The sequence below is a fragment of the Drosophila teissieri genome, chromosome 2R (genome assembly GCF_016746235.2).
Source record: "Drosophila teissieri strain GT53w chromosome 2R, Prin_Dtei_1.1, whole genome shotgun sequence".
In the NCBI taxonomy this organism is placed as follows: domain Eukaryota; kingdom Metazoa; phylum Arthropoda; class Insecta; order Diptera; family Drosophilidae; genus Drosophila; species Drosophila teissieri.
This window is the reverse complement of record NC_053030.1, coordinates 5826323-5850957: the sequence shown is the minus strand read 5'-3', so window position 1 is coordinate 5850957 and position 24635 is coordinate 5826323. Positions and strand designations below refer to the sequence as shown.

The window sequence follows — 24635 nt, the reverse complement described above, 5'->3', positions numbered from 1 at the left end:
CAAACTTGATTTGTGTATTCAATATTTTCGTTTAAAAATAAAACATGTTATTTTTGTTATTTTGCGTGTTGTTTTTTTGTGGTTTTATTTTCGTTTGTAATTTCATTTAAACATTTTCTAGTTACTAAAATTACTTATGTACTGTTTATTATTAATATTAGTTAAATATTATTGAAAATACATTAGTTGTTTTACGAAACAGTTCATAAACATCCTTGGTACAGTACACTTCACTTCATTTCTTTCTGCCTTTCCGCTGCCGGATTTGTTGTCTCCCTCGCCTTGTAATGCGATAATAATTTCGGAAATGTTTAAAAACTAACAAATACAAATAAGTCTAGATTTAGTTACAGTTTTGTTTCTCACTTACATAAAATTCCCCTCCTCTTTCCGCATTTATTTATTTATAATAATTTTGTGTTTCTTTTGCCATACAATTTATGAACTTAACGTAGATGCTTTTGTAGTTGCTAATTCGATTTACAAGTTTGCCAAGTGCGCCTTTAAGTTTTTGAGTTACCCCTCGGATTTAGCATCCCATATAACCATATAATACACACGAGTCAGATTCTCGATTCGCTTGTGAATGCTTTCGATCGGCTCTTTTGCATTTTGAATGAAAATATATTTGTTTATTATTAATATATAAAAGGTATTTACAAATTGATGTTTAATGAAATTCCCTACTTGATGCGAAGTAACTCTTTTCCTTTTGTTATCATAATTTTTGTTTTCGTGTCGGAAATTATTGTAATAACTTTTCAAGTGTGTGAGCAGTTTTGTTTAGCTTACTTTAATTTTCTCTCATGATCATTTTTGTGGAACTCAACAACAAAAGTGTATGTTACATAACGAACCAGAGCCAGAGCCAGATTATCCACAAATTGCCAACGGCCTACAGACTATTTTTTGGCACCGAATCAAACAGAATAAAATTAAAATTACAAATAAAATTACAATTAAATTTAAAATTAACTAAATTTACAGAATACACATGAGTAGAATTTGAAAATGCGGACAGAAAGAATTGCACAACCCCGATGCAGTCGAACTCCACTAACTGGATACAACAGGATAAATTAACGAAACTTCGAAACATTTTCATTGTCGACGAAAATGATCAAAATATTGAGTGAAGTACAAGTGATCAAAGGATATGGTGATTATATGCGAGGTTTTCAAATGTTGACTAGACATTCGAATTTCAGCGCGGGTGTGGTTTTTTTTCAGTAGAACATTTCGAGTTCGTGAAGTTCGACTGCAGCTCCTCACGTTCGAGCTTCCGACCACGCCCTCTGCGCCTCCTTTGTTTTTAGAGAACCGCATGTGAGGCCGGGGAAGCCGAGCCTGTTACCTTTTGGAGCATTTGCATGAGCTGCTCGGTGGCCGACTGATTGGCCACCACGCCTACGCCCACGCCCACGCCCAAGCCCAGGACACCTGAACCACCGCCCACGGCACCGCCACCCCCTGCTCCGACACCCGATGGCGGCGAGGAGATCGATGTGCCCGCCGAGGCCGAGGAAGAGGACGACGGGGTCAGCGCCAGTTTGGATTCTGGGAGCAACAAAAGAAGCTGGATTAGATTCGGTTCGATTGTCTACGGACTGCCCTGCATACTGTCATCGCTCTCCAGGTAGGTGACGTAGGAGTCGGTGCTGTCCGGATGGTGGTGCGAGGTGATGCCGGAGTCCAGGCTGCTGCCTCCGGGCTGCTGGTTCGGATGCTGGTTCTGATGGTTGTGCGGTCCGCCGGGGGGCGGGGGGTGCTGGTGGGGAGGTCCCTGCGCCGGATGCGAGTGCGGATGCGGCGGCAGGATGGGCATCCCGTTCAGGTCGTAGCCGTGCATCTGCGAGGAGAGAGCGGAGAGAGGAAATGGGTTAGAGTGAGCTGGGATTAGTTTATAATGAAATGATTAAACGAGTCGAAATTGCTTTAATGCTATGCAGATCTTGTAAACCTTCATCGTGGATTGATAGACGGAGATATGAATGGAATACAAGTCCGTCATGGTGATAACAGCTAAACAACTAATTTATTGTCCATTCATCGCCTTTTCAGTAGTATTGCAAAGATATTTTGAATAGGTTTATTCCGCGCATATTTATAACGTGTCTTAACCAGTTTTCAATTGGCAAGCAAACAGCCATAGCAAAAATGATGCATTCTGGTTTCCAGCTCCGCCTCACATTAAGTTCAAAATAAACTCGTTTGCGATCATAATTTGAAAGGCATGTAGGGATAATGCCCATATTATAGGGATATCTATCCCGCCCAACGTTGTATGTATATCCCTACCTGATTGACCAACTGCTGAAATGCGGGCGTGTGGGTGTTGATCGCTCCATTGCTGTCGAGATCGGCGTGAAGGGCGAAGTCGCTTAAGGCTTTCCACGGCGGTTGATATGTCTGCACATCCAGGCCCTGGAGATTCAGTGGGGAGTCATGTCGCACCGGGGAGCTGGCGATCATGGGGATGCCCTGCATGGCGCCGTAGCCGAGCTTGCGACCCTCCTGACAGGGGAGAATTCCAATGAGGCATGTACGGCGACGTGGGATGGGGTGCTCTTACCTTCTCCTGCTGCATCTGCAGCTTCATCTGGATGGTCTTCTTCTTGTCCTTGCAGCGCTTGTTCTGGAACCACACTCGGATGACTCGCGGGGACAGGCTCGTCATCTCCACCAGCTGCTCCTTCATGAGCGCATCAGGTCGCGGATTAGCGTTGTAGCAGGTTCTAAAGGGGCACATTATATTTACAAATATCGTCCAGAGTAAGGCCAAGTAGAGTAGGTTCTACTAGGAAATAGACCACTCACCTGAGCGTATGCAGCTGTTTCTCATTGAGCACGGTCCGAACCCGCGTTGGCTTGCCATCCGAGGGCCCCGAGGGTCGCTTTTCCCTAATACTTTTGTGTGAGCCCGATTCGCTGCCGGAATCTGCATAGGAGAGGGAAGAAGACAGATACTCCATCAATTCGTGTGCTATTTTTGGCAAAGGAGAAACGCTTTGAAGTGCCGATGAGGTAGATTGCTCGTTTGCTAGCTTGCTCGTGTCTTCTTGCTTATATTTCTGTTCAGTTCTGCTTCACTTTTGGCCCACTACAATTGCACCCAAAATATCGCCAAATGCCGAATTCTACGCACTGGAAGATCAAAGGCCCCGCTCGCATCGATCCCTGGTAATTAAGTCGTGTTTCACAACCCCCGAAACACGGTGTTATCTAGTTCTCGATCGCACAGATCGATCGGTGATTTTATCGGGGCGGTATGCTTCTTTTGAAGGAATTTTCTCTCATTCTTTTCTTATCGGGGCTCGCAAATTCGCAAAAACTATTACCAATATTGGGACTACTTTAGGGCATACACATGTGAGTAATTAGCACTGTTGGCCGCAATGAGGCGCTCCATTTTTGCAATTGAAACAGTTAACACCAATTTCTCCCAGTGCCGAACTTCAAAGAGTCGCGACCGCTGCGGTTTGGCAAACACTCGTCCAGACTGCATGCCGTTTTCGAGTTGAGCACAAACAAACAGTCCGGCAAGTGGAACTATGAATGGTGCGCCCTGCTATCCACTACCACTACCCGATTGATCATACGACCTGTCGATCCGGCGATCCGGCAATCCGGCGATCGAAGCCAGTCACACAAAGGTAAGACGAGTGAAATTCCCAAGAAGTTGCTTGTCAATGTTTGCCCGCTTGAACGCATCGATGCAATGCACTGCGGAGGTTTTGTTTTTGTTTGCCCTGGCAGCAGATTTTTCAATATATTTCCCCTTATTTGAAACCCTTTTGCAAAACAGAAGGGGGTGGGGAGGGGGTTTGCCGCCACACACGTTTGGCATCCATCGTTTGACATCGCCGCCGCCGCCGCCGCCCCACGTTGATAAGGTGACTGACTGACTGACTGACTGACTGGCTGCGGCCCAAGTAACCATTCCGTCGATTCTCTCCGTTCTGGTTAAACAATGAGATTATGTCGTCGATATGGTTTGACAATTGTCGTACATTGTTTGACGTTTGCCGATTTCTGTTTGCTCTGCTATATCGCTTACAAGGATGTAACGCTGTCTTTCTAAGAACAAAACACGAGCACGTCGCTTTTGTGCGGTGCCGAACTGTTATTTGTTGCTTATTTGTTGGTTATTTGTCGCCCAGAGTCGCAGCTCCGACCGACTCCGCTTCCATTCACAGAACCAGACCAATTTGGGCTAATTAGGATTGGCAATCTTTTCGGTGGAAAGCGAATGGAGTTGAACAGGCGGGGATATGGTGCTCCGGATGGGTTGACTTTTCGCCTCGGGGAATTCAAATGGTCGCTAGTGGATGTGGCATGGGGCCTCGTAAGCTCCACAAAATATGGGGCAGTGTTGCAGATGTCACCGGTGAGAAGCTTTAATTGAGAACCGATTGTACTTCAATTCGGGTAAGAGCATAGCTCTGGTGGTTTGAAATTTAGTTATAGTAAAGACTGTCACGACATTAGGATGTCCCAGTAACTAATTACACTGAGTAGCGATGCGCTGCAACAATGCTGCTGAATGAGTCATAAAGATAGCTAAACAAATGGCACGAAACCAGAAACTACGAGAAAATATTTGGTTACAGTGTCAACTGAAAGGGCAAGCTCGAGAACTACCATCCCCGAGCTGAAGAGCCCTAGCTGAAGGGTTGTTATGCCGAGTCAACAATCCTAAACAAAGCCCTGCGAGAATCCGTGCCCCAATAGCGTGGCATCCCCCACTCGAAGCTCCTCTTGGGGGCCAAAATCAAGGGCCAAGTGGCACACTCACCTGACATTGAACCCAATTCGCTGGAATGGTTGTTATTGCTAAGGTTGGTGTTGTTGTTGTTACTACTGCTAATATTGTTGTTGCTCTCCACCGACGAAGAAGTGAGGCTGCTCTGCGACGATTTCTCCAGCACATCGTGATCCTCCTTGCAGTACAAAGCCCCGGCATCGCGTAACGCGAATTCATCGCCTAAAATTCCAGGTAAACAGTCAGTTGTTTGGTGGGCAAATAAGTGGTGGGATCTGTGAGACGGGGGTTGGGGGGCTGGGGCAAAGGGGTCTATTAAGCAAATAATAAACTCACCTGGCAGCAATTGTCGGGCACACGCGGAGCATCGAAAGCACTCGATGTGAAAGATTTTCGTTTTGGCCCGCATCACAAAGTCATTTTTGCTGAAGGAGTTGCCGCATTTATCACATTTTGTACCAAATAACCTGGAAATAATACCACAAATATTATAAGATAATGATTACTTAACTTTATTTTATTTGCACTCAAAACAATGCAATTTAACAGCACAGTGCTACCTATCCAAAAAAGGCTCCTTGTTTTCAACAGTAACAAACGATGGGTTTAAATTCTTCTACTCATCATTAGAATTATTATGTATTGCTTGGTTAATAAAATGAAAATACGTGGTAGCATTGAGCTACAGATGCCCAGAGTCGAATTAAGATCCCATGATTGGAGCTGTAAACAGCCTTGAATGAGTTCACCAGCGGGTGAGGATCAGGGGGTGCTGTTGGCAGAGCTTGTTTATGGCTATAAAATAAAATTCTTTTGTCAGTGCCGACATCGATGAGTGAGCCGAGTGTTCGTCGTTCATCAATCATCGAGCGCGCAGTGTGTGTGCCGGTGGAAAAGTGTTAATTTATAGCTTTGCACGTGTTAATCAATTATTCAAAGATTTGCATGGCAAATAGTTGCGACTTTGGTCGCCGGTCGCCGGCTTTACGATGGCAAAAATAAAAAAAAAAACAACACACACACACACAAATAAAACGATCCAAACACAGATTTTATTGCACGTCATACATTTAGCGATGATGAAACCCAAACCCCAAACCCCAAAACCCAAATCCCAGATACCAGATACCAAATTCCCCGAGTCTCCGGCTACCGAGGACCAGCTGTTGATTAGAACATAGTATTTGCCTTTTTGTATTGGCATCGCCGGGCTAATTGGCTGGGCTAACAAGGCTGGCTAACAGAAGAGCGGCCTAAACGTTTGCCGAACGCTACAATTGGAAATGAAAATGAAAAGGCCAAGCGCATGACACGGAGTGTGTGCCTAGGGCTGAGCAAATAGCTTTCGAATGCGAGTTGCGCTCCGAGTGGAAATTAGATAATGCCCCGCGGCGCACGGGGGCTTAGTTTCAATGTTCTGGCCACTCAAATTGAGATGCGGCAGTGGGAAGTGGAGCAGATACACGGCCCAGACGTACAGGACACCTCAGCCATACTCAGCCATAAACCCAAACTCACCTAACATAATCACGCTTGCAGTAGGTCTTGCCATCGCGCACAAAACACGTACAGCTTTCGTCCAGGAACTGCCTGCACTCCTGGCACTTCAGACACGCCGCATGCCACTCCAGATCGGGGGCAACCCGCAAGATGTACTGGTCGTGGATCTGGCCGCCACAGCCGACGCAGTGAGATAGTCGTTGTTTTTCTGGAAACATACCAAGATGTAATATTAGTATTCGATTTGTATGGGCTTACAACTCACAAGGTAAAAACATGAATCTAGTTATCTTTTCTTTTCTTAAGAAATGATTATGTTGCGATATGCAATACCCAAAAGGCTTTGCCAGAAATGAAGGTCCTTAGACTTTAGAAGGATCAGGAAGGATTTCCTTTTTACGACATTATAGAGCTATTAACTTATGAACTACAACCAAACTAGATGTGAATACAGAATAATTAATATTTGCCGACGGGAAAAGCTGCCACCACCAGGCAACTTGCATCCCCAACAACTTTTCCACCTTGCTTAATTAGCTTTGCGCAGCAGTTTGCATGTTTTTATTTTTTTGGCACAAACTTAAATTAATTTTGCCAATTATGCCTTTGGAAACGTAAACAAATAGCAAGTGAGACAGCAAAGACGGCGCTAATTAACAAACTGTTATCAAATAATCCGAGCTTTTCCTGTTTACCCAAGTGCCGCACTCCCTTTTTGGAGTCGAGAGACTGCTGCGATGGAAAAACTTTTCCTGCCACAAAAGTTTTCCTTTTCGGATGGGTCTTCGGCGTTTTTCTGGGGGAAAACATTTGAAAAATTCATAAATCCTGGCCAAGCCAACTGAAACGCAGCAGCCATTTTCAAGTATTTAAGTTGAACATTTTCCTCCACTTCGCCTCGTGCTTTATTTCTTTATTTCCTCCGTTGCTTTCCTTTTCCTTTTCCTTTTTTGTTGGCCAACCTTTGGGTGGCAAGCGAACGAATGGGGAGAAAAAATCAATGCAATCATTGCCACATTATGTACATGCCACTCCCTCCCCTCCCCGCCCCGCCCCCTTCCTCGACTATGTGACTATGTGCTGCTGTAATCCTTGGCAGAGGAAAACTTTTTCCCGGCTGCTGTTGAAAAATTAAGAAAAACTTTGACGCGCGTTTAGCACGTTTTAAATGTTTCGCTTCCCTCTTCCCTCTCCCCTCTGCCCCCTTCCGCCATCGCTCAGCCCCCCACACACACACAAACAAACACACACATTGGGAGGAGAGGAAAAATCGCAAACACACACATTCGTGCACAGATAAAATCTGTATCTGTTGCCTTGCTTGTATCTTTGTATCTTTAAACGTGGCCGGGTATCTGAGTATTTCTTTTTTCTTGTTTTTTGGGAGTGGTTAGGGGCGGGAGGAGGGCGGTAAGCAGCGGAAAGGGGCGGGGCTGGGGCTGGGGCCCAGGGTGTATGTGTATATATATCTGGCGTATCTTTCTTTCGCACTCGCTGTAGCTACACATGAATTATTTATAAAGGCGGAGCAGACAAGTTGCTGCTGCCGTTGTTGTTCGTGTATAATCTTTCTTATTTTTTCGCCAATTTTTGTAGGTTTATATTTCTCCTATACCCTTCGAAGGGGAATTGCAACTGATAAGCCTAGGATGCGTGCAATAAAAATGACCTACAATTGTCGATTCAATTGCTTTCATGGCAATGTAAATACATTAATTTGCAATGCACAACTGAAAATATTTATTTCTTGCTTGCAGCAAATTAGCACTTTGTTATATTAAACTATTATACATAAAACATATGTGTATTTCCTGAATTGCAAAGAACAAATTATTTATAAAAATTAAGCTGCTTTCGATACTATTTTGTACATTTGTAACCCTTTCTGAAGCGGTATTTCTAATATCCCTTTAGTTTTAAGGCACACTTGCACTTTGATTCATTTAACTTGCGTGCATTTTTTAGGGTATTTAAAAGGAGCTTTAAGTATCTGGCAAGCCATCGTACTGGGCTTGTATTTGTTGCTCTTCAAGCTCCAAGTACTGGGAATTCGGATGCGGATTCGGATTCGGATTCAGACGGGCGGACTCGGACTCGGACACACTGACAGCTGGAGGGAATGAAAGACTGACAAACGGACGGACAGGCGGTATTTACTTCCATGTTTCAGCCTCCAATTGCTGGCAGTCTTTTTCTTTTCTTCACTTTTTCTTGGCTTGGGGGCATGTGCGTCTTTCCCTTGTTTTCTTTGTATTTTTTCGCCTTCAAAATGTTGCTATATAATGCTACCCTATATGGACACATGTGTGTGCGCTTGTCGGTGCACAGCCACCATTTTTGCCTTTTTCGGCAGTATCTTTTGTTGTGCGTTCTTTTGGACAGTACTTTGGGGTTTTTTCCCTTGCTTCTGCTCCTTTGGTGTTTGTATGAATTTCTGACAGTTATTTGTGAATGTGCGTGATTTTGGGATGTGCGAGTATGTATTGCTGGCTCCTGAATTTTTTGGCCGGAGAGACTGGGACTTGGGGCTGGGGCTGGGGCTTCTGCTGCCTTAATGATCCTGCGCAGTTCGTTTTCATTTTTCTTTTGCGCCCATACACCCGCACACCCACACACCCACACACCCACACACAGATACAGATACACGCACTCACAGAGCCGCAGCCATTATGGCTGTAATGGGAATTTAAGCGCAACTCCTGCGCCTGTGTGCTGCTTTTCCGTTTGGGGGGTTTTTCCGCTTTTGTGGCGTATCTTTTGCATGTTATGTTGCCATTTTGTTGGCCTCCCCACCACCCACAAAGTGCCACCCACGCTCCTCTCATTTTCCTGGGGGTTGACGCGCCGTGGTTCTTTTATTTTCCTCGCTTTTTTTTTTTGGGTTTTTCAGTGCGGCACACATTGGACCAAAATGCAATTTTGTCTCGTGTTGTCGTCTATGAATTTTTCGACTGTGTCGGCGGTTTCTCTCGGTGAGTGAAATAGCTGGCGGTGGGGGTTAAGGTGGGGCGTTGGGGGGTTAATGCGTGGTAAAGGGGCTTGTGTGTGGCACATGCGGCAACTGCGGCTTTTTCACTTTTAACGAGGAAAACGCTTCGCAGGCTGCGTGTTTCCCATTTTTGCCTGTCACTTCTGTTTCTTCCTCATTCATTCACTATTTTCCCGTCTATTTTTTTTTTCTAGCTATTTTTGCTCGTTCCTAGTCTGTATATCTTTTCCATTTAAATAACGAAACATTTTCCCTGACTCTGTGGCAGCAGCACTTGATCTTGGCGGGCATGTTCACGTTTTTATGCTGAGAGGTATTCGAGTTTTAATGGCCACACCTTTTTGGCCATTGCTCTTGACCTCGGCAACCTTTATGTGAGTTGCATACGAGTATGATATGTATGATGTAATTGCTCGTCGATCGGAAAACCGTGTTTGCCATTGTCGTGGGGGTTCTGTGGGAACCCAGACAGTTGGGCTCTAACTGGGTTTTCTGGGGCTTCACGGCTTTAATTTGCTCAAATGAAAAGGGATTTTAAATAGGAGTGAAGCGACTTCTTCAAGGTGTAGAAACTGTGAGGGGTGAACTGATTCAAGAGTCACTATATTAAAATAAAGAGAAAGAACATTTAATAGCACTCAGATGAAAAGCATCGTGACCAATTAAATGCATCTTTGTCTAAATTACACGAGTAAAGTCTCGTATCTGTGATGGACTAGCAGAAGTGCCTGGCTGGGATCTGGACTTGATCTATTGATCTGCGGGAAATTGATGGCTGAGCAATAAACATATCAAGGAATTTGTGCCAAGAAACGCCCACCAAGAAGTGAATCGAAGATTGTGGACAGAGTCTCTTGGCCTCCTCCTTGGTTTTCTCTCTCGCTTCCTCCGTGCTACCCATCTCTCTCGCCGTCTCCACTTATCAATGTCGGCAATCTTTCAAAGGCCACATAAGAGGGGGGCTGGAAATGAGGGAACAAGTAAAATTGCAGTCAAATCAACTCGGGCTACTTCACAGATACAGATACAACAGCACGCACGTTCACAGATACAGATACATTGCAATGGCTGCCCAGCATCTCCCTACTCCGCTTGCATGTTTTTTATTTCTCCTCACTGTTGCTCGACAAGAGGCAACATGCAAAATGCAAAGCATCGATAAGATACGTTTTGGCCAGGCTCGCCACTCTTGGCCACAAACGCAAATGAGGGGCGAGAAAAATTATGGAAGCTCCGCCGGATATGGGCGCGATTTCAAAAGCCACTACTGTTTGTGTCTGCGCCAAGGGACGGGGGCAGTGGAGGGTTAAGGGCACCCTTTGATTTATGGTATATTTGTTATAAGGTAAATACAAAGCGCAGTCACACAGCGAGTTTCGCTTTTTAGCGGCACAGCAAGTGCCGCTTCTTTTTCGGACTTAACTAGGAATTTCACATGACTATAAACAAAGGCTAGAGTACACCCAGAAAAATGGAACTCAATTTGAAATTTGCCATCTCGTTCGAGTTTTCTGATATTATTAGATGGTAGAATTTAAAAACTGCGACTAAAACTATGAAGAAGTGAGTTATATATTAAGTATTCAAAATGTAAAGTATTGGTATTGTTTTCACCACCATGAAGATAAACCAGTTATCCACTTGAAGAGCAGTTTGCACGGGAGGAACACGCGGCTCGTGACTTCTGGGAAAATTTGTCAATTTTCCTGGAAGCTGTTGTGGGATTCTTAAACGAGTTGAATGCGAGGTTCATTCGGTTTTTTTTCGTTACCTGTGGAACGATTTAAAAAATTAATGATGACAGGCGGCGAGGACGAAACTCCGGAACACGTGCCCCTCTGGATGTTTTTGTATTTTTTCTGCTTTCTGGTTGCTCCTCCGCTTGGACAATTCGAATTCACATTTTGACAGACTCATCAATTTTGTAGATACGATGCGAGAGAAGGACAGCGATTCCGGGCGGAGGAGAGGAGGCAGGAGTGCGGCTTTTGGCCACTGATTAGGCCATGTTTTGTTGGCCAGGCTATTGTCTTTCGAGCGTGGGCTGGGCAATCCCTGGTTTTCCCTCACTCCAACGACTTCAAAGGAAGTTTTGCGGTCTGTGATTTGTTTGTCCCCGAGACTTTGATACACTCAATTGTGTCTGCAGTTTTGGGAACTTAGCATCTCCGGCTCTGACTTAAGTTGGCTTAATTAAGTGCAGTTGTGCTGTTGTGCAGTTGTGCAGTTGCTCTGACAATGGGACTGCATTATCTTAATTCAGCCGTTGGCAGAAAGTAAGTCGGGGGAAGTGGGTGAAATACCCCACCGATATCTCGATCGATATTTTGTGTGTCTATCTTTCTCTTGCTGTCTGTCTGTCTGGGTACAGATTTGCCTAATTAATTACACACAAAACGCAATACCAAAGGGGTTAACGGAAGTTGAGTTTTGAACGTCGCTTGGCAGGTCAAAAATAAGGGAGCAAACTCGCATTACATTAGAAAGATACTTTGGGCATGATTTGGGAGGGATGAAGTCAGTGGATCTAATGAAGCATATAGATGCAGACTTAGTCAGCAAATAACTTAAGTAGTTTGTAAGTTAAGCGGAATTGGCTTAGAGGATAGTTTAAGATAGTTTAAGTAGATTTCAGCTTGTAGTAAACCCAGAAATGCAACACAATCGCATCTATTATAGTTAGCGTGTGTTTAAATTTTGAAAGGGCCTATGTGCACATTTTGATTTGATTTACCCTTTGATTATTTATTTCTTTAACCAGCATTTTCGTGTCACGCTGCCATCTCGAAGCGAACGTCGGCATGTGTAACCCAGCAAGCGCAGCCAATAACTGATCAATGCAAACTGACTCTTCTGCTCTTCTGCTCAAATATGCATATAAAAAAGAATCAACAATGGGGCAACAAGGGGAATGGGGAATGGGGAGAACACACATCCAAAAGAAGCCGCCGCCAGGCAATCACTCTGAAGTGTTTGATTTTCGAATTGGCCGTCGCAGTTAACTGAATACGTCTGTCGTGGCTGTTCTTGTTGTTGCTGCGGCTGCTGCTGCTGTTGCTGCTGCTGCTGCGGATACTGATGCTGCTGCTATTGGCGATGGCAATGGCGATGGCGATGGCGATGGTGTTGGCTGTCGCTTTATTGAAGCCAAATTTGAATACTCGGCCGGGGAGATGCCATCGGCCGGCTGCTGAAGGCGCGACATCAAAGAGTGCCTGGACTCAAAATGGACATGGGCCCGCAACAATTTATGCCACATCCCCACTCCGCCGAGCGGGACAGCTCGATGTTGCCGCGGTTGCTGCTGCCGCTGCTGCTGCTGTTGTGTGCTGTTGCATGTTGCAAGCTGGCTGAGTGAAGAACGGAAATGACCTTTTTTGTGTGTCGGCGGCTGAAAACAAAATGCCGATGTGCCCGAGAATCAAGACTCAAATCTCTTCGAGCACTCAAAAAAACAAGGGGCACATTACAAATAACTAAGGCATTTTTTAACTAAGTTTGATTTTATATTTCAAAGAGATTGTTATCGTATACGAGATATATATTAGAAATGATATATATCATTAGAGAGGAAACCTGATGGGCTTGAATAGATTGAGAAGTAATTATTAACAACTACAAACTAACAACTTTTCGAGGAAACCAGATTTATTAGTTAGACGGACTTAGAACAAATACTGCAGAATACGGGATTCTGATTCGGATATGAAAATTCCCTGCACATTTACGAGTATGTGTTTTTTCCGAGTGCATTTCCCTGTCTCCCATCTCCCTGCCCCTCTGTGCTGCATGTCGCCGACAGATGACAAGAACCGATAGTGTCTTTTTTATTCGAGCCCGGCTGCAGCCAGAATCGCAGCGTCTGGCTCTTTGGGCTTCTCTTTGGCTCGTTGGCTCTTTTTGGGCCCGGTTAAGTGATGATCATGATGGGTTATTAGGCAGGTTGCGTTGACAACGCATTTGTCTTGCGATGGGGACGCCGACGCAGGATTCTCGGCCGGCGATAAGCGGGCGACATTTATTTATGGTGTTTTAACACAGGGCGCCCCTCGACGAACAAAGTAAAGTGAAAAATCAAAGAAAAAATCGAATAAATCGAAAAACTCGAAAACAACCGCACCTCAGGCGCAGGAGAAAGCCGAGTCGAGCCGTCATTTCAAAGTGTCAAATTAATGTCAGTAATGAACAAAAATCTCCTCAAAAATCTGACTTTGATTCGACTGCAATTAAAGTGAGCCTCACACAAAGAAAAATTACGGGTAAAAAGCAAGGCAAAACAAACACGAGAGAAAACTGCGTTTTCCAATGCAGTTTGGCCATTTTGGGGCAAAACGGGTTTGTGGTAACAAATTGTTTAATGCATTTGATTGTTGATTTTTCCCAGTGACCATTTTAGTTTTTAGCCAGCTGCGTTTTGCACGTTTTGCGCATAATTCGGTATTTATTTTGCATTTTTTCCACATTCCCATTCAGGTTTGCATATCCATATTTTGCCATTTTAATTTGTCTAATTTTTTATGGCTTTCGGTTTATCATAAATTGCTTTCGCCTCTTGGCTAATTAGAATGTGTGCGATTTGACCACATTTTTGCATTGCTGTCACTGTCGATGGCCCGCTTTTGTGGCTGCCTTTGGTTGTTGTCTCCTCGTCTCCTCGGTGTTTTGTGTAAATATTTGACCTGATGCGTGTGAACTTTAACAGTTCTTATGCTTTATTTGTCGCAAATATTGCGCAAACACGACAACGCCAAAGGGTGCACCTGTGCCCCTCGTCCCGCCAATCCGCCGCCTCCATTTAAACCAAACTCCTTGCCCGGTCTTCTGGCCTTGTTTGCCTTTTGCCTCTTGGCCAGGTTGTGTTCTCCTTTTTTTGGTTGTTACTGCGAATGCGTGCCCCTTTGCACTTGAACATTGTCGCTGGCTGCGGTTGTTCTCGTACTTGTTGGAGGTGTTGTTCTGCCAGTTGTACCTGATTCAGTCCACCTATTTTTTATGTCGTTCGACATAAATAAAGCCGCAGTTTTGTACTTTTGGAAATACTAGCTTGTGGCAAGACTAGTAAGACATTGCCGTCTGTCGTTTTAACTTGTATAAAAAGCATACAGTAAACGTCTTTCGTTTTAATTGAATTTGAAGTGTTTGACTATATACAATTAGCAGAATATAAAATCTCTAATCCCTAATCCCAGGCTCCTTACAACTGGTGGAGTTGGGCCATACCCTTGTCGAAAATTCCTTCCCCACACTCTGCATTTGAGGTGTGTCCAGGTCCAGATCCGAGTCGGAATCAAAGCCACCTTAGCAGCTTAGCAGCATACCCGTCTAGGAGGAGCGACTTTGCCTCGGATGCAGCAACTCCGTTATAAAAACTTAAGACCTCATTAAAGACGCCGCCTGCTTTATGGCACTCGAAGATCGAGTTGCCCATTTAACGCGTTGTCGGTGCCGATGCCCCCCGTTTGCCCCCCAAATTGTTGGGGTCCTGTTGCCATAGAGTATTTAAAACCCCGGCCGATTACGCACACGCAACTCCACACCAAAAAAAAACCAAAAAAAAGAGAAGAAAATAAGAGGTAAGTATCGAAGACCGCCGACCGCCAAAGGCTTTGGGCCCGTGTTCATGCAAATTTTTAACTTCATTTCGGCTTCGTTTTGTTAATTAATTTATATTATTTTATTTGGGTGTCGTATACGCACACACACACACAGCCTGCATCTCTCGACTGACTTCACAGTTTCTCCGATTCTCAGTTTCTCAGTTTCTGTCTCTGTGTTCCAGTTGGAGAGTCTCGAACGACAAATTTATATTTAATGAGCTTCATAAAATTTGAATTTCAAAGGAGCCTTGCACCGCAGCGGCATGTTTCGATACCACAGATCAGAGAACCAGGCACCACAGACCACAGACCTCAGACCACAGACCTCAGACCACAGACCCGAAGAGCCGAGATCAACTCGGACTGCAATCAACGCGTTTGCAGGCTGGAAGTGGGGGCTTGGGGGATTCCGATTCGGATTCGGATTCGGATACGAGTACGATTCTGGATCTGAATCTGAATCCGATTCCCATTGCGATTCCTGCCGGCCTGGCTGCGTTCCAATAAATTGCTCGGCTTTATGGCAATTTAAGTAGGCTGCTTTATGGCCCCACAACCCGTCGCTCTTATTCTCACATTCCCCGACTATCCCGGGCTAGTTGCGAATCGGGTTCGGACTCTCAGTTCTCTGGTCCCGACCTCCATCGCCATCGCCATCGCCAATTCCATCTTCATCTCCATCTGCAGACGGAGATGCGGCCAAGCCGCATGATTCACTTGCTGATCTGTGTGGTCGGCCAGGAAAGATGTATTACGTGGTCTACCCACTTTTAGGCGGCGACAAAACGCTCGCCGCCAACTTCCTCATAAATTAAAGAAAAATACAAATACGAAGCAGGCGGGCAGTCACAGTCACCGCGAGATCTGCAAACTCCTCAACTTGTTTGGTCGGTTTCCAGCTCGCCTTGTAGGCAACAATTCAATTTGACATAATGAGCTACATTTTGTTTACAACGCCAAACGCATGGCTGCCAGTTTGCCTTTGTAGTGGGAGGAATTAAGATCTGATATGATTGTTACATTTCCCAGTATGCAAGTTGTAAGTATGGTACATTCTGGAGAGCACATGCTGGAAAAGAAAACTGATCTTATTGAACATCGGTAGTGTTTGCAGATAGAGTTCTTCCCACTCAGAAACAGCTTTTGATGTGCTCTAATTTGGGAAGCGCTATGACTTCCTATGATTCGTGGCAGCCCAAGAAACGCCGATCCAACGGTGTTTTGGCCATAAACCAGAGGCAGCAACTTGTTTGGCCTGTTTCCCAGCCTCATCCCATCCTCATCTCATCCTCTCCTCGGCCCTAGGTGACTGACTGCCTCTCTTTCTGTTTCTGTTTCTGTTTCTGGCTGGCCGTGTGGCAACATTTCAATTTGACATAATGACATAATGAGCCGCAAGCCCGTTGCTGCAGGTAGCTCTTCTCGAGCTGGCTTAGTGGCTCCGACCATTACCATCCCGTCAAAATATTGGCAGGCAGGTAACTACAATTGCGGCTACCGTCTGGCGACGTGTCTGCCCAAAGCCGCGATCCCTAATACCTATAATAGCTATATGCTCGAGTGTATATCGGACATATTTAATAACCGAATAGCCGAACGAGTCGCTGAATGAGTCGCCCCGTGGCGCGACAATCCAAATTGGTCTCGCCTTTCGAGACCGGGGTTTTGGGTTCGGTTCGGTTCATAAGTCTGGACCTCGGCGGGCGGTCCAACCTGTTGAAGCTGCCACTTGACATTGAGTGGAGTGGTTCTGAGCGGGCACACAAGATGGATCTCAGGGGTGCACCCTGAGTGTAATGGGATATGGGCACTACTGCTCTTCAATTCGATCTCGATTTTTGGTCGGATTGTGCAATCTGCTCAAGTGGCGTCTGGCTAGTGGGGCTCTCCACTTCCACATACACTTCCAGCTGACGCCAGCGGCGAGTATTTGAAGTCCTCATCCTCACTTTATGGATCTCGCATTAAAGTTTGTTTTTCTAGGCGGCCCGTGGTTGTTTCTGTTTTTTAGGGGTCTTACCTAGGCTCTTTTATTGTCTTTCATGCTTAATTAGTCATTAAAACAAGGGTTATAAAAGTGACACTCATAAAGGCAGTGGCTAGAGTGGGCATGGGCCAGAATAAAGCTTTAAAAACGACGCCATTAAAGTGGCCAGCGCATTGCATGCAACACGCCAAAATGCCACACGGGAGCTTGGCCATATCCCTGTTGCACCTGAGCGGGGCATGTGCGTATGTCTGTGTACTGTGTACTGGTATTACGTATGTATTTGGCCAGGTGTCATATGGCGCAGCGGGTGCTCCGCCGAAAATCCCAGCGGGAAATGCAAAACGCTCGCCACTCTTAATGAGCGCCTGGAGAGGGGCACGAGTTTCCCTCATCTTCCCCCATTTCCCCTCGATTTTCCGGCCCTGGCCCTGGGGCTCCTCCTGCTTTCCGAGCCCTCACGCGATAACCGGGCGTGGCCGTCAGTTGTTCCCTTATTTTCTGGCCGCGTTAGCTCCCAACTAATTTCTGGCCTGCACATTTATCAGTTCTCCGATTCTCCGCTTCCCTGGTTTCTCCCTCATGGCTTCTCGCGGCGATTTCCCCAGCTGAAATTTAATATTTTTCTCCAGCCGAGCAAACAGTAGCCGCCTCTCACCTTGACAAGCTGCTGACACCTTGAATGAACTTTTCAAAAATGCGAGAGAAAAAAAATGCGGAGAATTTAAAAACATTTTAATTGCACTTTAATAGTCAGGCGGCTGCTTTAATATGCCCAATTCCAGCAGGCGAGGGCTTTAAGAATATCTTAAAGTGCATTAATTAGGTTAGAGAGCTTCGGAGTGACGGAGTCACTGGGCTTTAAAGGGGGCTTTAGTCTGAAACAACACGATATATGGATATGGAATATTTCGAAGCCTTTTCGGAGCCAGTACTTTAATCAGGTCGAGGCTGTGCAATCACATCGATACTTAAAGTTTGGCGCTTCCACTTCCCTTAAAGTGCTCGTAAAACCTTAAGTTTAAGGCCGTGCCTTTTGAGAGTAAGCCAAATAAATGCTTTTGAATATAGATAAAAAGAAATATTCTTGAGTTAAGTTCAATATTTAATGTAAAGATCAATGGAAGGTTACTTCGAATTGTTATTGCCATGCCTGCAGAGCTGCATGTTTTAAGTTCCACTATTTCTACCCATCTGTACTATCATACGAAGCTCTTTCTAAGCTAATCAGCTAATCAGACCTCCAATACAGCGGCTCATCTGCGAACGGAAATTCCAGGCATAATTCTCTAATTCTCAAATTCCCTAATTTCTGGACCCAGCGAGCTGTTAATTAATGCAAAGCAGGCAGAACTCGAAGCTGGATTGAGAGAATACCTGGACGCAGGAGGCTGCGAGTGGTTTTGATGGCTGCCAACTGTCTTCTAGACCAGGTTTTTTGGCACACGGACACAGGCACTGGCACAGATTCCAAATGATGCCCGGGAACATGGAGGGTGGGGGACGGGAGGTGACACTGGGCGCAGGCGCACAGCTGTCTTGGGTCCGAATCTCAGGTACGGGGTACGGGCCAGAGCAAATCTCCGGCCATAACATATTGATCTAGTGCCGGGGACCGAAGTGCAAAATCAGATAAGCTTTGGGATTTACGTTTCTGTCTGCGCTGTCTTTTTGGGCCTTTGGGCCTTAAGGCCTTTGGGTTCAGGTCGGGAATTTATGGATTGCGCCTAAATAACTTTATCACACCCGAGCAGCAGCAGGGATTCCGAAATAAAAAGCACACCGGAAACGGGAAGGCAGGGAAAATGTCAGCCGGGGACAACAGGAATTTGGATAGGAACTCGTAAAGTATAGATAACGTCCGTCTGCCGTGGACAACTAATGGGTGTGGCCCTCTCCTGACGTCACTTTTTACCTAAAGTTAAGTTAGGCGAAAACGATGTGGGGGACTAACAAACCGAGGGCTATGACTATTCAATCAAATATCTAATCAATTTCCAGCCTTAACCCAGTTGGAAGAATCTCCAATGGCCCAATACGAACTACCAAAACAACATGAGATTCGATCGAAGCACGTTTAGAATGGCAATATAACTAATTTTATGGCCCTCTAAATCGAATCGCGTTGCGTATTCGAAACATCTTTTCCTTTCACTGACGTTTCAGCAGCTCCATAAATAAACAAGAGATCTGTTAAATAACGAGCCTCATCCGAAAACTGAAACTGAAAACTAGGTTCCATTCTCTTTGGCCGCTCGCAGACAACTTAACCTTATATGGTCGCCGATTGACACTTTACAAATTATTCGAAAAATTATTTCAACTTTTTGTGCATTGGCTAAACATTTGCCCAATCCATTTTTCACAATTAACTTTCGAAAGGTTTTTGTTGTATTTATGTGTGTATTTTGTGTTTATCATCGAAAATGCCAATTAGCATTCGGCGAATTTGCTGGCGAGAAATTTAAATGGAATTAATATGAATTAGATTTGGGAACATGTGTAAGGGGGAAATCCGTGCCGCACACCCGCTCCGCATTTTATTCAAATTTTTGGCTAATTGGTAAACTATAAAAGTAAAAATCGATTGGCTTTTACGGCCGCAAATAATTGCCAATTTTTTATGGTCCTCAACATAAAGTGGTACAATTTTATGGCAACCGCCAGCATGAAAAGCTGAAAAACGGAAACTAGTTCAACGCCCTGATGTATGCAGCGATCTGCGACTTAATTTTCTATAGAGCATGGAGAGTAAACAAAGGCCTGATACTTCAGATGGCGATTTCTTTTTGTTTTTACTATATTTAATTAATTTAACGACTACTTGAGAAGTTGGCAACGACATGTTGACTGGAGGCCTGGGTCTGTGACATGGAAAACTCATTAAAATGTTTACAGCGCTCAAAAATCAACAAACAAACAAAACTCGCCTCGGAACCGAGTGAACTAACAAAAGAGAGAGGAGCTGCCAGATACTGGAGGGGAAAGAAAAACTACAAAAATTGTTTTCATTTCAAATATCAACTTGAAGCTGCAAAACTCTAACTTAAAATTTTGCAGCTAACTCACAGAGGAACTAAACAGAGCGATGGGGAGGAAAAGTTTGTGAAAAGTTTTCAAATTAAAATGTTCAGACATTAAATATTTAGCAGCGCTGCATGGCCGACAACTAATTTGAATTTAAATTACAATTACTACATTTCAATGCAATTTAAATGATTCGCAGTTGGCTACAAAAGCATACGAGTATATTGCATTATTCCCCATTTATAGCCTCATTTATAATTCAATTTTAGCAAACCATTGTGTATGTGCTTATGATTATGATTTTTCATGTTTTCCTTTTTTCGGAAATTTTGTTTGGCTTTTTTGTGTTCTGCGGTCGTTCGTTTGGTTAGACAACTGTCAGCCAAAACATTTGTCACAATTTAGCATACGAAATAAAATTTGAATAAAATATATTCCTCTTTCTGTCACACACAGACAGCATTTTTTAATGACACTCCTGGTTTATGAATTCATAAATGCATTTTTGGTTAACAAACTTTAGTCTAGTTAAAAATTTGTCACATTATCGCATGAGATACATTTGTGAGCATTTTCAGTTGCTTTTTCATGCAATTGCTTGCCCGCGCGCTTAATTGCTCAACATTAAAATGTCATTCAACCGTTAATTGGCTTCTATATTATATGTAAAGTGTGCTTAAAGTAAAATACGACTATAATTTAACAGTTATTGCCATACGCAAACAGGTCGAGATAGGGTCTAAGCCCATTACAAAGAAATCTGGACCTAGAGATAGAATCTCCGAGAGTCGTCCAATACTCGTATATAAAAAGAATCGTCCAATTTGGCAAAGGAATGGCACCATAAAGATTATTTATGGATTCGTATTCTTTCGAATTATTCCCCGCTTTAATTTGTTTGTAATTACTTTAGAGCAGCCTTGCTCACATCACATCGGATGGATGGATCACATTGGCAAAATAAAAAACTCAAGGTACGAAAGAGTTCAACGCGTGCCTGACCTTTTTAATGGCTTTGGTATAAAAATAACTTCGACCTTCATTACAAATAAACTTGACTAACAGTTCATGGTTTTAAAGCTCGGAACCTTTGAGACCGAGCCTTGATCTCTGATATCTGGAATGTCTTGGCATTAAAATGTTTAAAAATAAGCAAGACAAGTTTACAACTATGATTTGGGTGCGAGCATTTGTTAACACGGCTTTTACTTATTTTATGGGCTTTTAATGTCTAAAACGGGCTTTCCTCGTTCCTTTTCCATATTTATGAATCGAGAAAGTTACCCATCAGTGACTCTGGTTTAATGACAATTTAATTTGCCAATTTTTGTTTGGTGCCTAGGACAATAGCCATAAATAAGTCATTAACTGCTTTAAATAGCTTTATTAGCGGCAAATGATTCTGATGCGTGATCTACGTAATGATGTTAATTGGGGTTTCAATTGCACGTGGAAACTTTTTGAAAAAGTTGACTTAAACGCTATTTAGGGACTGTCTATAGCAGATCAACAAAACTCTTTCTTACATTAAAACCCTATAAGCCTTTAAATTTTTAGGGTAAGGCACTTATCTAAAGCCAAATTCCGGAACTAAGGGAACTGTTGTGCCCTTTGAACTATTGAAAACGGACCGAAAGTACTTAGAACCAACAAATGTATCTATAAGATACAATAGATTTATGTCCCAAATGGTTCATTGTTCATTTTGAAGACTGTCCCTCGGTAAGTGATCCTGCTGTCCCCAGTATTAAATATCGTCCTTTTCAAGGATGCAGCCCAAGTAGCCCGAAATCGGAAAGCAAGCCTTGGACATCGGTACTCACTTATCACATCGTGTCCGTGGCAATCCAAATCCAGGTGATGGTTCATCACCAGCGATGGCTGTAATCCAGTTTGATTGTGGTTGTGATTGTGCAACGGTAGCTGGTGAGCCAAATGGCCACCAATCTCTGCCATTACCATATATTTGGCTGACAGGACACTCGGCGAAGCACACTCGAGATTTTTGTGGGCTGGCAATCTTGAGAGCGGGCGCCTTTTCTTTTTGGGCCGGACTCAAGAAGTTTCCGGCATTGAGCAGGGATATTTGTGTAAGGCACTTGCAGGGTTACTTATTCCGTGAAGTTTTCTTGAATTACTCAATATGAGACCGGGACACAAAGCACTGGTTTTTCGTCGAATTTAGCTGGATTATCACGGCTGTGATCTGCGATCTGCGATCTGGGATCTGTGTACGCACACGCGTTTTGTTCGCAGGGATTTGTATTTATAGTGAGGGATTTAAGAGTCTCGCATCCGAAAAGGCGACGGCTATCGAGCCAAGGCGGTCGATGTTCGCGATACGACGGCTATATAGTAGCGATGACGACAACCGACCAACGACGATGTCTGGCGCACAAACATGCTCACTGCACGGAGACTGCTGAACGACTAAACCGGTCGTGGCTTCGTTCCGTCGACTGCCGTACGCCAGCCAGCCAGCCAGCCAGCCACTCACCCCGAAAAGTATCTCGCAGATACTTCTGCCTGCGAGAGCAGTGCGACTAGCTCGTCGCTCCGCAAGGGTAAGGCACTGGTATGGCACTGGTGCAGCTGCAACCGGTTCCGACTTCTCGCATTGCCGATAGTCGTTAGCTGTTAGCCGTTAGCCGACAGCCGACTCCACGGACTGTTGTAGTGACTGAGCGCAGATCTGCGGGGGGAGTTCGAAACAGGAACAGGTGTTTTTGTCGCACTCGCTCCGCGGGCTGCGCTCTCTCGCTCGTTTGCTCCGTCCTTGTCGCGCACCAGGCCCATCTCTTTCGCTTCCACTTGGTGGGCCTTTTCTAAATGGCGGCGAAGCGGGCCAATCGGTTGGGCGGAGTGCGCATGATCGGCTCCAGCTGTGGCTGCGGGATCCACAATCCACAAATGGAGGCAGTCAGGGGGTGGACCGCACTCCAGCACTCCCGCACTCCCGCTCCCTTCGCTGGCCTTTTGTTTTGCCAATTTCGCTTTTGGTTTTCGAAGTTTGTACTACAAAATGGTTGCACTTGTAAGCAAGCGCACCCCTTGCCCCCCCTTCATGCGCCGCCTGTCCTGCTACCCCCGAACTGTTGTAATGCGCTTGTCGAACTTTTCGGCTGTAGCCCCTCCGCTGCGGAGCCTTCCACCCCCTCCCTCCCACCTGTCTCACCTGCCCGTCTTGACTTGGCTCGTGCGGTCTGAAGGCGTCTCGTTTCGGGTGTGCTGCAACATCATAATAATTATTGATCTTTTGATTTCGTCTTCTGGTTCTGGTTCCCTCCTCCAGAGCTCTTGCTCTGTTGCTCCTTTGCTCCGTTGCTCCTTCAAGGCCCTGTTGCAATTTTAATGACGCCCCGTGCGGCAATTTATATATGTGTTCGAGTGGGTGGCGGTCGGTGTCTGTGTTGCGGTTAGCAGTTCGTTGACTTGGCACCCAGTTGCCAACATTTGCTGGCCGATGATTTGTTGTAATGTCAGTTACCAGTTACCAGTTACCATCACCCACTCTTGGGGTGCACTCGAAGAAAAGCTTGTTCTAACAGTTTAAATATGGTTGCTTTGTAATCCAGGAAGAACTTGAAGATAGGTTGTAGTGTTTAATAGAATATGGAATTAAAAATATTTCGCTTCCACATGAACATCGAATCTTAAAGGCTTTAGATACAAACAAGTTGTATGATTTTCGGAGATATTTATTACATTGAGATAGATTGAGCATATTGTCTCAATATGCCATTTAGGCTAGTTAGATCTCTTGAATTTTTTCGAGTGCCTGTAGCTTCTGACTATTTTTTGCCATTTTTATTTGACGTAGGGTATTTTGAAGGAGTGGCCCTGCTGCGAACGGGGCTGTTTGGGGGCTGAGGGTGGTTGAGCTGGTTGAGGGGGTGGTGGCGCTGCTGCTGCTGCGTTGTATAATCAAGGTCATCGAGCTACAGTTTCAGTGGCCCGCTTGCTCCGTTTGGGGCACTCATTCATAGCCGTGTCTCAGTTAGCCAGACGCCGACATTAGTACGTACTTGTTACAGCGAGCCACCCCCTTGCTGCCTTCCAGCCCCAGTCCCCAGCTACCACCCACTGCCACCCACTGCCACCCCCAACCACCCCCGAATGGCGAGGCTTTCGCGCCATCTCCGTCGCACTCGAGCGACAGCTGGCCAGCAGAAAACAGCTGACTGATGTCTGTGTGTCCCCCTGCGAGGGTGTGTGTGCCGGCGTATCTGTGTGCGGGCCAACTAGGCAGCTGTGTGTGTGGGTGTGTGGGTGTGCGTTTACTGGCAACATGAATTCAAAATTTAATTAGGTCCCGTCCATTAATTGGGTTAATTGAAATGCCGGTAAAAGTCAACGCTTACGAATTAGGACATGTCACTCAAGCCACGGCGCATCGATGTGGCTGGAACCACGTTCAACTTGTTGGTTGAAATAGTTTTGTTTCGCTGCGCTTCGATTCGTTTCGTTTCGTTTCGTTTAATTGAAATGGAGCAGACATGCTATATTAGCGATTGTTTAATGCACTTTTCTGCTCAAGCCCACGGCTGATCGCAGGACGACCGATGGACGACTTACTGTTCTGGGCCTAATTGCACAGGTAGCTTAACTTGGCTCTAATTGTTGGCAGAAAGAATTGTTAGGGAAGATTGCTTAGACTTGCTTGAGACTACACATTAAATTGACTGCCAGGAAATTATCCTATTGCTCCCATTATTCAATACTAATGCTGCAGGAGGAAACTAATTATAGCCTTACATGCAATATATTCGAATA

The 24635-nt window shown here is 44.9% G+C and overlaps 1 protein-coding gene across 1 annotated transcript; it reads right to left on the bottom strand.

Moving 5' to 3' along the window:
- Positions 1 to 190: 190 nt before the first annotated feature.
- Positions 191 to 22277, bottom strand: LOC122613368 (insulin gene enhancer protein isl-1). Its single transcript, XM_043787511.1, has 11 exons — positions 21686 to 22277; positions 6281 to 6470; positions 5099 to 5229; positions 4796 to 4984; positions 2818 to 2938; positions 2573 to 2735; positions 2299 to 2514; positions 1621 to 1849; positions 688 to 1557; positions 371 to 602; positions 191 to 318 (listed from the first exon to the last, which is right to left on the bottom strand). The coding sequence occupies exons 1-9, from the start codon at positions 21822 to 21824 to the stop codon at positions 1313 to 1315; spliced, it is 1623 nt and encodes a 540-aa protein (XP_043643446.1). The 5' UTR covers positions 21825 to 22277; the 3' UTR covers positions 191 to 318; positions 371 to 602; positions 688 to 1312.
- Positions 22278 to 24635: the final 2358 nt, after the last annotated feature.

Bases quoted from the DNA above. Each gene is read 5' to 3' on its own strand.
- LOC122613368 (XM_043787511.1), bottom strand. From the start codon at position 21,824: ATGGTAATGGCAGAGATTGGTGGCCATTTGGCTCACCAGCTACCGTTG. The intron at 4,985-5,098 runs GTGAGTTTATTA...CTGGAATTTTAG, and splicing joins TGCCCGACAATTGCTGCCAG to GCGATGAATTCGCGTTACGC. The intron at 1,850-2,298 runs GTAGGGATATAC...CTCTCCTCGCAG, and splicing joins TTCAGCAGTTGGTCAATCAG to ATGCACGGCTACGACCTGAA.